At 32.9% G+C, this 15239-nt stretch overlaps 1 protein-coding gene across 7 annotated transcripts in view; it reads right to left on the bottom strand.

The window, feature by feature from the left end:
- The window catches only part of LOC137658639 (uncharacterized), a 189780-nt gene that overhangs the window by 38101 nt on the left and 136440 nt on the right, over nucleotides 1-15239 (bottom strand). For 5 of the 7 annotated variants that reach the window (XM_068393578.1, XM_068393587.1, XM_068393611.1 and 2 more), the window contains exons 8-14: nucleotides 9222-9443; nucleotides 6981-7175; nucleotides 6252-6411; nucleotides 5543-5690; nucleotides 5105-5366; nucleotides 2870-3028; nucleotides 2166-2374 (exon numbers count right to left, since the gene is read on the bottom strand). In XM_068393578.1, coding sequence (XP_068249679.1) covers nucleotides 2166-2374; nucleotides 2870-3028; nucleotides 5105-5366; nucleotides 5543-5690; nucleotides 6252-6411; nucleotides 6981-7175; nucleotides 9222-9443 — 1355 coding nt within the window. The remainder of the gene's footprint in view (nucleotides 1-2165; nucleotides 2375-2869; nucleotides 3029-5104; nucleotides 5367-5542; nucleotides 5691-6251; nucleotides 6412-6980; nucleotides 7176-9221; nucleotides 9444-15239) is intronic. The other 2 variants (XM_068393595.1, XM_068393605.1) reach the window with 1 other exon arrangement.

The following is a 15239-nucleotide window of genomic DNA, read 5'->3' as shown; positions in this document are numbered from 1 at the left end:
AAACATTACCGAGTCCTATCATCATCTCCTTGAACAATTATTATTATTATCATTATTACTACTAGCTTCATCACTTAATCAATACTATTCACATCCAAAATTGAACTTTCTTCACCTCAGAGACTGTCCCAACCATTGAGGCTTACATTTTTTTTCATAACAAAAGACACAAAGGCTATTAGAGCCTCTGAAACCCAACCTGCGACAGTTTTAACCGTAGTCAGATGATCCAAAACAAAATTCAAATACTGATAACCTACAAATTTCTTTTCTAAAAGATGCAATAACTCCTATTATAGAACCAGCAAAGGGGAGTATTTCAGGAATACTTCATCACCTACAAACAACATTTCTTTAGTAAACCAGTTTGCACACTGTACATTTAGAGATTTTGTACTATTAATGAAGGGTTCATGACTAGAGATTACACTGTAATCTAGAACAATATTTAGTACCCAATTTGTAAGTATAAACATAAAGAAGAATTATATATCAGATCATCTTTGTTGTATAGAAAGTTCAACACTAAGAAAGAACTAGAATTACCAGCATTTCTTTGCCTTGAGATAACAATCTATAGAGTCTATCAAAAACTAAATGGAGGAATCGAAATGTATAATCTTCTTGGAAGAAGCATCTCAAAAGACTTGAAAGAAAAAACACCATCAGAACTTACCTTGAGCAACTTGCTGGATATTTGTCAGCTCTTACTTATAAAGGATACAAAGTCAATCTCTTCCTTTGTGTTCTCTTCATCCTCATTTTCTGTTCATAAGGATGAGCGAAGATATTACTGGTTTCCTGTTTGTTTGCATATTTGTATGGGAATTGCTGTGCATTTGTTTTCCTAGGGACCTTCTTTGGCAGGGAGGTACTACCTTATATATCTACCCAATTAAGGCTTAACCCATGACGAGTTAGTGGCCACTTGCAAGACTACGATGCACACTGCCATCAAAACATGATGCAACCAATGGCTTCAGCCAAAATTTCATCAGATACATTTGCTCTAAGAGAACATACAATATGAAATAGTTTCCATATAGAATACGAGTTTGATTTAGAGCATTTACATCAAGTGAGTGGACGATGTTAGGATCCAGGCCTATCAGCTCTGTCTTCTGCCTTGCAATCCAGTTATAAGAAAGAGCAGCTAAGCCTGCGGGAATGCAAAAGTTGCGTAGCAAGTGTCTAAAATAAAAAATGAATTTAAGGCTCTATGAAAGGATCTCAAATCTGTAATGTGCTGGGCACCATAAGAACCTTTCCTGAATGGAATACTAGAACCACTAAATCCAACTTAAGAAGTCAGGTTAGGGTTTGAAAAAGGACAGGTCAGTTCAGAAAACCTCCTTTAATTTAAGATTCATTGGCTTTCTGGGATTGCATAAAAGAAGCTAAAGAAGTCAAGAACTTTTGAAGCTTATCACTATTGAAACTGGATTCATTGAGTGTTGACTTGGAATTTGGAATTCATTGCTGGCGTGTCCTTATCATCATCATCCTCGCTATAATCAACTAAACTAGTATTCTCTGGATATATATCCGAGCTAAAAGCAAGTTTCACCATGGAGACATAATTGGCCATAAAATTAACTTTGAGACCTTCACACTCTTCACAACAGTTACTTAAATCACAAGGCTGTTCCCACCATGAGACAGAATGCAGATGATGCTTGCCCTGAAATAATTCCCTTGAAAAATCTACGGAATAGTGACTAATAAATAAAGAATACATCTTTAAATGCACTAAAATAACTAAAGTTAAGGTATGAAGATAGAATGAGTCGATAACACGAATTCGACATAAGAGGCTGAAAAGACAAGAGGACCTGGAGCTTAAGATATCGGTGTTTGCCATTAACCACTGGACTGTCTTATTATTTTACTAGAGGCACAAGTCCATTAAAAGTGGAGGGAAGGGGAAGGTTTTTAGTCTTGGGGGTTAATGTTGATAAAATCAACCTTCCAGAGAGAAGCAATATGCACATCAGGGGCAGTTCAGAGAAATAATAAAACTGTACAAACTATGTTAAACCAATATCTCAACCAAAACTAAATGACCTTTTCAAAAAGCCAAGACTTTGCAAGTTGAAAACTGTATTGCATCTAGCCAAATTTTAATAGAGAATGGTATGAAAATTATTACTTCTCATATGACTCACCTGACAGTTTGGGTGAGCAGGTTGGCTTACGCGTGTACCAGGTACTTCTAATCCTTGTGAATCTACACACCAGCATGTAAGAGTTGCAGGGTGACACTGAGTAGGGAGGAATGCACCAGTTTCATCACACTGAGGAAGATAAACTCGACCAGATGATATACCAGCTTCTCTGGCTCTGTGCTCTAGCAATGTGCGTTGATGTTCGCAGGCTGTGAAGAGAATGTTTGAATATTAAAGATTAAGTGATATCTCTAGGCTTAAATAGGTTGCAATACTACTGTATGCTTTAACATATTTTAAACCTCTCACTCATAATTTTGGCAATACAATATTTTCATTAAAAGACCAATTTAAAAATATACAGACAGAGCTAAACAATACAATTCTCATATGTAAAATTAAATCGTTACAAAACTATAGACACCTTATCATTCAAAACCAATTTGAAGTTAATGCACAGCTATTGATCAATGCTACGCTGAAACTTGGATGACATAATGCTTCAAGCCACAATGAATCCAAAATTGCAGGGATTTACATGAAATCATGAAAATTCAAGGTTTCAAATCTTTACAATTTAGAAAAAAAATCTATTTTCCATGATTAAACCTTTTCTAATATTACATGAAATATGATCTTAACCATCACAGAGGAAAAATCATAAATATATGTATCGAATATGACAACTCAGGTCTTCACACTACCTGTCATTTTAATTGGCTGCAGGCACTGAGTACCACATCCATTACTGCAGCACTTGTTGTCCCCCACACAGTGAGAATCGTCAGAGCATTCAAGATCACAGCTTCCACTCATTGAGGGTACAAGGAAGGGACACTGGCCAGGTTTTTCCGTCTTTCCTACTTGATGAAGACATTTTTCAAATAGATTTAAATCCAAAACTTAGAATTTACATCCTGACCATATCAAGTAATAGAAATGACATTCTGTGCATAAAATTGTTCTACTATATGATAACATATGATCAAAATAAGTAACTTAACCTACTGCATGGCTTTTATGACTACAGTAATTTTAAAGTTGAATAAGAGAATAATAAAAAAAAAAAAAACAACACATCACTAACATAACATTTCAAAAGGTTAAAACAACATAGAAACACACAAAAACATTAGTTGTCTTAGAATCTCCATATCCACTATAAAGAAATTACAGTAGTACCTCGGGTTACGTTTAGCATAAAAATTTGAGTTGGGTTATGAGTATCATGTCACCCTGTGAGCAAATATTTCATGCTATGTTGCCATTTTTCGTGGACAAATACAAACGATACTATTTGCAGAAAGCAGTCACAGGGTGTCCATACACACCACTCACCAAGTTTTCACACCATTTAGCACGCACACCACCCTCTTGCTCAGACACTCAGACTCTTCCACATTCAGAGCGGCAAACATAGAAACATTATCTCGCCGGAAAATCTTTGGAACTGTTTTCTGTTGATTTGTGACTGCATGTTATTTGTTGAGTTATGGTCGCTGTCTTTTATTCATAAATAAATTTTGTGCTGCATTGTAAAATCAACAGTACTGTATAGTACTTGGTAAGATTGCTGTCGATGCAAAAACTAACCTATACACAGGTGTGTAAATGTGTTTGTTTCTTCATTGTGATCACAGATAAACGTAAACAAAACATTGGTTGTCATTTTTTATCGTGCTTTTTGGCGTTTAGGAAACGCATGATATAAAATCGCCTTTAATATTTGTGCCCGTTTTAGTTTAGGGTACTGTAGTACATGCATTAAGTGTTCTGTACATTAAAGGGTAGTTTGTTAACAGTACTACGTAAAGGGAAGGTTTTAAAAGTCTGAATATACTGTACATGTTAAATAAATACGTAAATATGGTGTCCTTACTTCGCGGATTTTCAGCTATCGCGGCCGGGTTTGGAACCTATCTACCTAAACGAGGGTTCACTGTATGTAAACAACCCTTATTACTTAACGGGTTCCAATAAAAGATGAATAATCACATTCAACAATTGGAACATTTATAAACATTATACGAAAAAAAAAAAAAAAAATAACACCAAAAGGACAAAAATTTTCTTAAAATAACATAATCCTTTTATTCTGTATAACTTAATACTTTGTAAGATAGTATTCACTTATCATTCTTTGTAGAAAAAGAAAGAAAATGCAAGTCATATTCTAGCTTACGTCATATGACTGACGTCATAGACAAGGCGGGGTGTTTACCTATCATCATTATGCTTTCGTTAGTTTAAAATAGGTTGAAAAAAAAAAAAACTTCTAATACTACCTTTTAAGCTATAACATAGCGATCAAATACCAAACAAATCAAAATAAGCGAATGCCAAAAACCGTATAGTACATCACTAATATACTGCTAAAATCCAGGTTAATCACGAGTGAATTCCTACGATGCTGCCAGAATGGCGGCGGGAGAAAATCTGGTGCTGGATGGAATGGTTCTGCCTAGCTCCGGAGGTGGCGCTAGTGTACACCTGGCAACTCTTATCTGCGATTGCTGCAAGTTTTTGAATTTCTGCCGGACGTCAGGGACTAAAGCCATTGTTATATAACCAGCGGGTAAGTTTAATGTTTAAAAAGTGTTACATACATATGTGTATTTATGGACATGTTGAATCCATCAAGTTATTTCCTATATTTCTAATAGGATAAATTGTTTTAGGCTACGAGGATTTTAGGTTGCAGGCCTTGTTTTCATAATGAATTAAACTCGTAATCCAGGGTACTACTGTAATCAAAAGTACTGTATTAAAAATCCAAGCAGTAAATGTGTGATTTGGAACCAACAGCACAAAATTATTTAAAACCAAGTGCTTTTAAAGAATTAAATCTTATAAAATAATGCAACAAAAGCAAAGGGCAAGAAAACTTTTCCCATTATTTAGACAAAAATAAAAATAATAAGAGATAATAACTTTCTTACCAGAACTTGGACAACATACACCCTCAATGGTGCTTTCATCGGCGTAACAAGAGTAGGATTCAGGACATTCCAAAGCTCTGGCTCTGGGGCTGCAAGCTAATGTAGCATTGGTTTCTGGGAGGGTGTAAGGCTCACCAATAGGACACAAAGGTGCAGCCTGTGGCTCTATCACAAGAACGCACTGCGGAATAGCAGGGCAAACTCCATCTACGCATGGTATGTCCACCATCTGGCAGACATGACTGGTGGGGCATGTAACACTCTGTTGCATAAAAAAAAAACAATATTATGAATGAAGTAGGCTAATATTCTCACTCTTACAAATAAGAAAAAAACATCCAAATTCCACAATTTCCATCTGTATGTGATATCAACAGGTACTCAACTGATATTAATCTCCTTAATATCATCATAAAAATACCTGTGTCAAATACAAACCTGACAAGGATCACGGCACTGGCACAAAGGACAAGCAGTATCAGGATCAAGGATGAAGCCATAGTCACATCCAAGACGGCACAGCATTTCTCCACAGGTTAGAGCTGCACGTACTTTATCACAGGCTACCAGTTCTCTTGATGATGCCCTAGGGTTAATAGAAATGCATTACAGTAATGTTATTTGAATTTTCTTACTCAAAAGAAGATGTCAGCAAAATTTTACAGAATGAGTAAGGATAATGATACCCAACTAGAAATATATTAAAACCCCATATCAACTGGAAGAGAATAACCATTTGCATGGGATATGGAATTCGGTGCTACTATAGCATGATTCCTACCCTCATTTTCTGTTCCTACCTCAATATGGGGATTCAAATCCACTATAGGGTGATTCCTACCAAGCAAACAACTAAATAATGTAATATTCCCCTTCCAAGGTGTTATTACAAGAGTAACACCTCAATTAAGCGTTACCAAACTAACTAAACAAGCAAACAGTGGAAACAAAACGACCACTTTACCCAACCTAACCTGAAAAGCGTTTTATGGATTTTTCAGCATGTTTTATAGAATAGCATAAATTAAAATAGTGTCAAGAAGTATGTTTTATCTAAACTCCTTTGGTAGGAATCACACTATAGTAGAATCCTGATGGTAGGAATATCACTATATTAGCACCTGGAATTCTTCTATTCTGTACTTACTTAGTGCCAGGGATCTCGGTGCCAAAATCATCAACACACCAGCACTGACCAAGCACATTACACTGAACCTGTTCATAAGCTCCATTTGGATCACAAGATGGTTTTGGTACTGCCAAAGTCACGCCTTCCAGTTCAACAAGGTCACGGAGATATTCGCACACTGAAAAGCAGAATAACTCGCTTGAATTTCCCTTTTATTACCATGCTTCTAAATTATACAGTAGTAAAAATCATATCTAAGCCCTTCTAACTTTTGCAATATATTATATATTCAATTTCAGGTAATTACTGGAGAATGGTAAAAGTCAAGTACTGTATTATAACAACATATTAATTCATAATATTGAAATCTTGTGTGGTATTACCACTTTTATTTCAAGTTAATGAATAATTTCTAGGTAGGCAAACTATTTTTGTATATTGTATAGAGATTCTAACATCTATCAGTCATAAATATTTAACTAAAATCAACTAAAGTACTGTAGTGCGCAAGAGTGCTCTATTATCCGTGGGTATCATATATTCAGAATTCACTCCACCCACATAGATAATACATGTCCCGTTCAATTTGAATATGGAAAATTATAATGGTAAGTATCAAGACACAAACAGATCTTCAAATACACAGAATATGAAAATCAATGAGCATGAGGGGATAAAGATAGTGACAAGCCATGATTCAATTTAGCACAAGAATGGCTGCTACAGAACAAATTTGTTTTTCCCTACTTGTCGGCCCCTGAAGAAGATCTTGCTCAAGAGATAAGTTTTGCGTCTGTGGGGCAATGCAAGAGGGTCCGCAGCCAGGTACGACACAGCATTTCAAGTTGCCACTGCATTCTTTGTCTGAAGAGCATCGCTGACCTCCACACACTTCTTCAGTGGCCGATCTCACAAAAGGGCACTGTCCAGGTTTAGTTGCTTCTGAAAGTACCAGTAGGGCAAAGGATTATATTACTGAATGAAAAAAAAATACTGCAGATGTAATATAAAAAAATTTGAAAACCAAAATACTGATGTAATATAACTAAATGGAAAAAAAATTAAAAATAAATTTTTTTCGGTATTATTATAGAAAAACAATGGACAACCTTTACTGATAAAAAAAATTTGTATATATAAAGAAAAACTCGTTTGCCTTAAAAATGACATTTATTTCCCTTGCTTAGTTAATAAGATATACCCTAATATATCATACGATAATGAAGGCTACTCGGTGGGAACCAGAGGTTTTGGGTGGGGAAAATTTATTGGCGAATCGATAAATAATTGTAAAACTAACGTTTTCTTCTCTATACAGTACATTATTCTCTGGAACACATAAGAAATCCACAAAAAATTGCACAAAATATGGGGATCGTCTCCTGAAATGTTTATTTCACTCTTTTGTTTGAATTTTGCAAGTCGCATGTTTCTGCGCCCACTTATGCGTTTGTGCATGGTTTCTTGCACTATTTATAGTTTATACTTCTGAGCACAAGCGTGCCTCTTTGTTGCTCTACGACGAGTTTATACTTCCTACGCACATAGGCTACTGTGCATCATTCTTCTACCATGCCTACCATATAAAGAAGTTTACCATACTTGGGAATGTATGTACGCTGGAGTGTGACATAGGCAGTTCTGTGACACACGCCGTTTTCTCCGAAAACACTTCAGATCCTATAAAGCTATGTCACGTGTTGGATGTGTCTTAGGAAGCTCAAAGTAACAAAGTATAATGGCTGCTCTTTTGGCTATTTCGATGATACAGCCAAGTTTCATGGTACTCCTGGTGTAGTGAATAATATTTTAAAAGCTCATTGCGTTACTCCCCAAGTGTGATTCTGACCTAGCTTTTAGGGAATACCACATTTTCTACTGAAACGCTTCTGTAAAGATTGCCAAGACAAAAAAAGGAGAGTAGGTGTCAATCTAAGGTAAGAAATTATTTGCTATTTGTAACCCAGGAGGTGGGGTCCAAGGGAAACCCCCAGCTAGGTCTTTGACCTGGGAACTACTAGGTTAGGTTAGATGGGTTTGTTAGGTGTGATTGTTTGGTTCTCAGCCGTTTCACAAATCTCATAGCGTTAAATAATCAGGTTTGTGACCTGGGACCTACTAGGTTAGGTTAGGTGGGTTTGTTAAGTTCTGTGTCCATTTAAGAATCTCCAAAAGGGTTAAATAATTAGGTTTGTGACCTGGGAAATATTAGGTTAGGTTAGGTGGGTTTGTTAGGTTCTGTGCCATTTCACAATTCTCAGTGTTAAATAATCAGGTTTCTGACCTGGGAACTACTAGGTTAGGTTAGGTTAGGTGGGTTAGTTAGGTTCTGTGCCCTTTTACACATCTCTAAAAGTGTTAAATAATCAGGTTTGTGACCTGAGAACTGTTAGGTTAGGTGGATTTGGTAGGTTTTGTGCCCTTTTTCAAAGTGTTAAGAATCAGGTTTGACCTGGGAACTACTAGGTTACGTTAGGTGGGTTTGTTAGGTTCTGTGTCCTTTTGCAAAAATCTAAAAGTGTTTGAAAGCACACCAATGACTAAAAAGCTGTCCCATGATTTCTATGAATTTATCATTTTTTCCGAAACCAGATTCTCAAAGTTGGAAAATTATAAACATTTAGGTAGCATATGATTTGGCTCCTATTTCAATATCCATCACTTATTAGTGTAACTCAAGCACATCCAACAAGGTAATGTGCTTTTCGATTCTCCTTGCAATAAAAAATCAAGTCCAGACCTTTCCAGAGAAAAATGAGAAATCCTTGATTTTCCATTCAATAAAAAAATCAAGTCCAGACCTTTCCAGAGAAAAATGAGTAATCCTTGATTCTCCCTTCAATAAAAAAAATAAAGTCCAGACCTTTCCAGAGAAAAATGAGAAATCCTTGATTCTCCCTTCAATAAAAAATTAAGTCCAGACCTTTCCAGAGATAAATATGAGAAATCTTAACACTAATTGTCAAAAATTCAAAATGAGTATCTTACCAACAATATCAACGACGGGGCAACACGCTGGTTTGCCCCCAAGGCTAGAGGGAGGTGTGCACATGTAATCAGAAGGGCAAGGAGCATCTTCATTATCACACGTGGCTACGATGCCCCCAACACTGAAGGGCGTCAGGCCGTTGGGACACATAGGTGATGGCGTTGGAACAGGCCCGGATGTAGTTGAGGGTACCATTAGCTCGTCTGAATCGTTGGAGAGACCTGGAACGAAAATTGTAAGTCATCATAAATGTCCAAATTCGAAAAATCAAAATGGAGACATGAAGGAATTTAAAGTCTCTTACATCTGGCAGGGTTGCCAAATAACTTGACGTCCAAACCGCGGTGCAAAGCCTCAAAAGTAGCGGCAGTTGCTTCAAAAGTAGCCCAATTATAGTAACTTAGCCATCATTAAATTGGTACTAAAAACTATTGATATTATATACTATAGAAATAGAATAGTGGGGAGGGGATCGAAATCAATCAACTAAGCTTTTGTAGAAGAGCGTGATAACGAAATATTCACACAATTTTTATTCAAAAATACAGAAGATAAAATCGTATATTTTTTTGCAAAATTAAATACTAGTTGAATGAAATTTAACAAAATTAAAATTAGCAAAATAAAAGAGATTTGGTGTTCATTCAACAAATTCATAAAAGGATTCAATTAACTAAGTTTAATATAGTATATTTACATTGGTGACTGTAGTTTTAGAATTTTTTAATTAACGGAAAAAAATGTTACAACAAAGGTTCAGTTAGCAAACGTGGTTATGGTGACTCTTCGTCCGATGAAGTTAGTTCTGTCACAAAAGATTTAATGAATTAGCTAATACAGACGTCATTTGTCATGTCTTCCTTTATAATGTTATCAGTATGCTTAACAGCCTTGACCCAATTTTCCTTGCAAATCGGAAACAAAGTCGTTTTGGATATGTTGATCGCATCTGTGACACGTTTGATTGCTTGGTCAATTACAAATTATCAGTTTCCTTATCATTTTCCCACTTAAAAAAAAAAAAGCTGATAGACATTGTATGCAGGGTTAAAATATGTGCCATAATTACGGTACATGTACTCTTCAGGGCTTTCGTACCAGTACTCAGCAGACAATGAAGCTATGAGTGAAGAATCTGACCTGGGTTAATACCTGCACATTAACTGATTTAGCGTGTCGGTTAATCTTGTTTTTGACTCTACAACGATAGTTTAAACTGTCTGTGAACTATTGAAATTTGAAATAGAATAATCGATCTACATTTCCACTTTGAAATTACTATAAAAGAAATTGCATTTGTAAAGACCATTTAAACAATTTATTGGCGCCGCGGTTTATTTCTTCCAAAGTAGCCCAATTTCTGGCAAGTAGCGGCACTCTTTTATAACCCGCGGTAAGGTGTTCAAAAGTAGCCCAATTGGGCGGGTAAACCGCGGGTTTGGCAACACTGACATCTGGTATATAAAATTTGAGACTTCAACATATAACACAAAGATGGTCCTCTTTTAATTTTCTTTACAACGAAAAAAATATAAAGGTAAGATTCTTTATTCACACATGTTCATCATAAATATTTAGTCTCAAAGAAACTTTAGAAATGATACAGAACTAAAATAAAGCTTCTTACATCTGGCATATAACATTTGAGACTTCAACATAGAACACAAAGGCGATCCTTTTTTAACTTTCCTTACAACGAAAAAAATATAATGGTAAGATCCCTTCTTCACACATGCCAATTATGGCCTCAAAGAAACTTAATAAATATAAATGTAAGAATGTGTCATTCAAAGCTAAAATATTCATGATGAGGATTGACATAGAAAAGTGTTTGACCATCATTTTCAACAAGGTATATGCTGGCCAAAAACAGTTTTCTACACACGACTTTTCTTTTATATTTTGATAAGTGATGTTTGGTATGAGCAAGTTGTTTAAAATGAATAGGTTTTTATGTTAATTAAGGAAATATTCAATACTAAAATGAATATAGCGATGCTTTTGAAATAAATATTTAAGAATGTGAGTCTGATGTTTTGTTGGTGTTTTGCTGCAATTATATTAATGAATTTAATAATTAGAATATATTTGAGACAAACAATATAATGACGTAATTGATAAAACAAAATTATTTCCAGTTTGAATTAAATTGTATAAAGGTGTATTTGTCTGTGACATTTATAGCTGTAAAAAAATTCTTTCACCACGATATTATCTAAGGCAATGATTGCACTTAATCGGTTCCATTTTACAGAATTTATATTGATAATATATAACTGAGAGAGCATTTTATCGTATAGTACGAGTATTTAAAAGTCTGAAGGTCACTCATGAATTGCTGTGGCAAGGGACAGAGATAATACTCAACAGACTGTCCATATATATATATATATATATATATATATATATATATATATATATATATATATATATATATATATATATATATATATATATATATATATATATATATATATATATATATATATATATATATATATATATATATATATATATATATATATATATATATATATATATATATATATATATATATATATATATATATATATATATATATATATATATATATATATATATATATATATATATATATATATATATATATATATATATATATATATATATATATATATATATATATATATATATATATATATATATATATATATATATATATATATATATATATATATATATATATATATATATATATATATATATATATATATATATATATATATATATATATATATATATATATATATATATATATATATATATATAAATATATATATATATATATATATATATATATATATATATATATATATATATATATATATATATATATATATATATATATATATATATATATAAATATATATATATATATATATATATATATATATATATTATATATATATATATATATATATATATATATATATATATATATATATATATATATATATATATATATATATATATATATATATATATATATATATTATATATATATATATATATATATATATATATATATATATATATATATATATATATATATATATATATATATATATATATATATATATATATATATATATATATATAATATATATATATATATATATATATATATATATATATATATATATATATATATATATATATATATATATATATATATATATATATATATATATATATATATATATATATATATATATATATATATATATATATATATATATATATATATATATGATCAGCACCCATGACCCCCTTTCCAACCAAGCTATGATCAGGGAGGGCCAGGCAATGGCTGCTGATGACTCAAGACATAGACCCATAACCTCGCAAAAAAACCATCCTCCTTAGCTAGCAAGGATAATGAAGTGCTGACACTACAAAAAACTATGGAGCTTGAGCGGATCTCGAACCCTAGTCCAGTAGAACGCCAGGCAAGGATGTTTCCAATGAAAAAAGAACATTTTTGAAACATGTGGTCATTCTACGACACGAAAACAAAAAAGAAAATTCACTAAAGAATCATTAAAAGAACAAAGCTAAAAATGAGTCCAAATCTATATATTAGCCGGTTTTAATTACCCTTCACAAAACTCGGAGTGTCACTCTAGTGAACTCTGACATTTTACGAGTGGAGAAAAAGGGGATGAACTCGACATTTTTCGAGTGGAATAAAAGGGGGTTAAGCCTTGGCAGGGCTGCTGGTGTCCTGGGAAAAGATGTCGAATGTCTTCGAGATTTCTTGAATTATCGCTGAATTGGAACAGAACTGGAATGGCATCTGGAAACTTCGATAAAAATCAGACTCTTTACGAACTCGGTATAGGCAGCTGATGTTAGCATCTTCCCTGAATCATAATACGGCGTTTTGATCTTCAATAAGAGGAGGCGAAAAAGATGGAGTGTGGCAGGGAGAGGAAAATCTGTTTTTGACAATGAAATACGACGCTACCATTCAAAATTATGAGAGAGAGAGAGAGAGAGAGAGAGAGAGAGAGAGAGAGAGAGAGAGAGAGAGAGAGAGAGAGAGAGAGAGAGAGAGAGAGAGAGAGAGCAGAGGAATACATAAAAATAGACAAACAGAGACAGACAGACATTGGAAGATCAGTGGAATTCACACAAACACACAAAACAAAAACAGACATACAGACAGACAGAGCGACATTTATTGAAAGTGCAGAGGAATTTAGAAAAAAAAAGAAAAAAAAGGAAAAAAAAACACAGACAAACAGACGTACAGACATTAAAAGAGCAGAGGAATTTACATAGAAAAGTCAATGAAGGATTTGAAGAAAGATAATAAAAATAACATTTGAACTCAAGTGTTGAAAGAAATAAAATATAATTTCTCATTTCTTCTCCCATTTAGCCAAGAGAATTCTTAAAAGCTGATCCAAAACGTATAAGAAAGTAAAGAAAAATAGAAGTTTAGAATTAAATCCATGCCCCGCCGAGATTAAAAATCAATTAAAAAAGTTCATGAGCAAAACTGAAACACATTCAGCAAAAGAATAAAATTGTGCAGACGTAGAAAACTAGTTCTAAAACCTCAAGAAATTATGTTGTCAAATCATCTTTTATAGACAATTTTTGTCAAAGAAACAGAAATCAGTCGTGTATAGAAAACAAGATTTAAGTATGGAATTATCTTGAAAAGAAAATGTGTGTTTTTTTTTTTTTTCATAGATTTTAATAATATATTGCACTATGGTAATAACTGTCTACTGAACTTTACAAAGAAGGTGAAGTAAAAACATGCAAAATAAACTGCTCTCACTCTGTTTCTTCTTCTTCTTCTTCTTCTTCTTCTTCTTCTTCTTCTTCTTCTTCTTCTTCTTCTTATCATTATTATTATTACTACCAGCTAAGCTACAACCCTACTTGGAAAAGCAAGATGCTATAAGCCCAAGGGCTACAATAAGGAAAAATAGCCCGGTGAGGAAAGGAAATAATGAAATAAATAAACGATATAAGAAGTAATGAACAATTAAAATAAAATATTTTAAAAACATAAACAACATTAAAACAGTTACTTCATATATAAACTATAAAAAGACTTATGTCAACCTTATCTACATAAAATCATTTGCTGCAAGTTTGAACTTTTGAAGTTCTACTGATTCAACTACAATGAGGAAGATCATCATTGTACCGATGTAAGTCCTAATGACGTTATTGCAAATCTTTCGACTTGACAATTCTCGACCAAAAAAAAAAAAAAAAAAAAAAACTTGCCTTCGGTTTGAATAATTGTGTAACAACCATTTTCTAAGGTTAGATATTTTTACTGATTTCGAGTAACTATTCAAAGGAATGAAGAACATCCTACTCTAGAAAGAGAAATCAAGAATTTGGCATATATATATATATATATATATATATATATATATATATATATATATATATATATATATATATATATATATATATACATATATAAATACATATATACATACATACATATATATATATATATATATATATAATATATATATATATATATATATATATATATATATATATATATATTAACATAAGGAGATGAAAAAGAACTTGATTCGAAAATCAGACATCAAAATCATTTTAATTGAAACATATGTAAAAAAAAAAAAAAAGAAATTGACCAGACTAGGAAAATTGTTTGAGCCCTTGGGCTTATAGTATCCTGCTTTATCAACTAGGATTTTTATACACCGCTCATGAATGACAGAGGCAAGGGACAGTGACATTGCCCTATAAAGCAGGACAATGACCTAGAGACTTACAATATATACATATGATAAGCGCCCATGCCTCCACTCCACCCAAACTAGGACAAAAGAAGGCCAGGCAATAGCTGCTGATGACTCAGCCTTAGCTAATATGGACTGTGAGTTACAGATTCAAAAGGAACTAACGAATTTGAGAGGAACTCGAACCCCAGTCTGGCGATCACCAGTCAGGGATATTACCACATAGGCCAC

The sequence above is a fragment of the Palaemon carinicauda genome, chromosome 1 (assembly GCF_036898095.1).
Source record: "Palaemon carinicauda isolate YSFRI2023 chromosome 1, ASM3689809v2, whole genome shotgun sequence".
Taxonomy (NCBI): Eukaryota; Metazoa; Arthropoda; class Malacostraca; order Decapoda; family Palaemonidae; genus Palaemon; species Palaemon carinicauda.
Note: the sequence above shows the minus strand (reverse complement) of the source record. Positions and strands in the feature narration are given on the sequence as shown.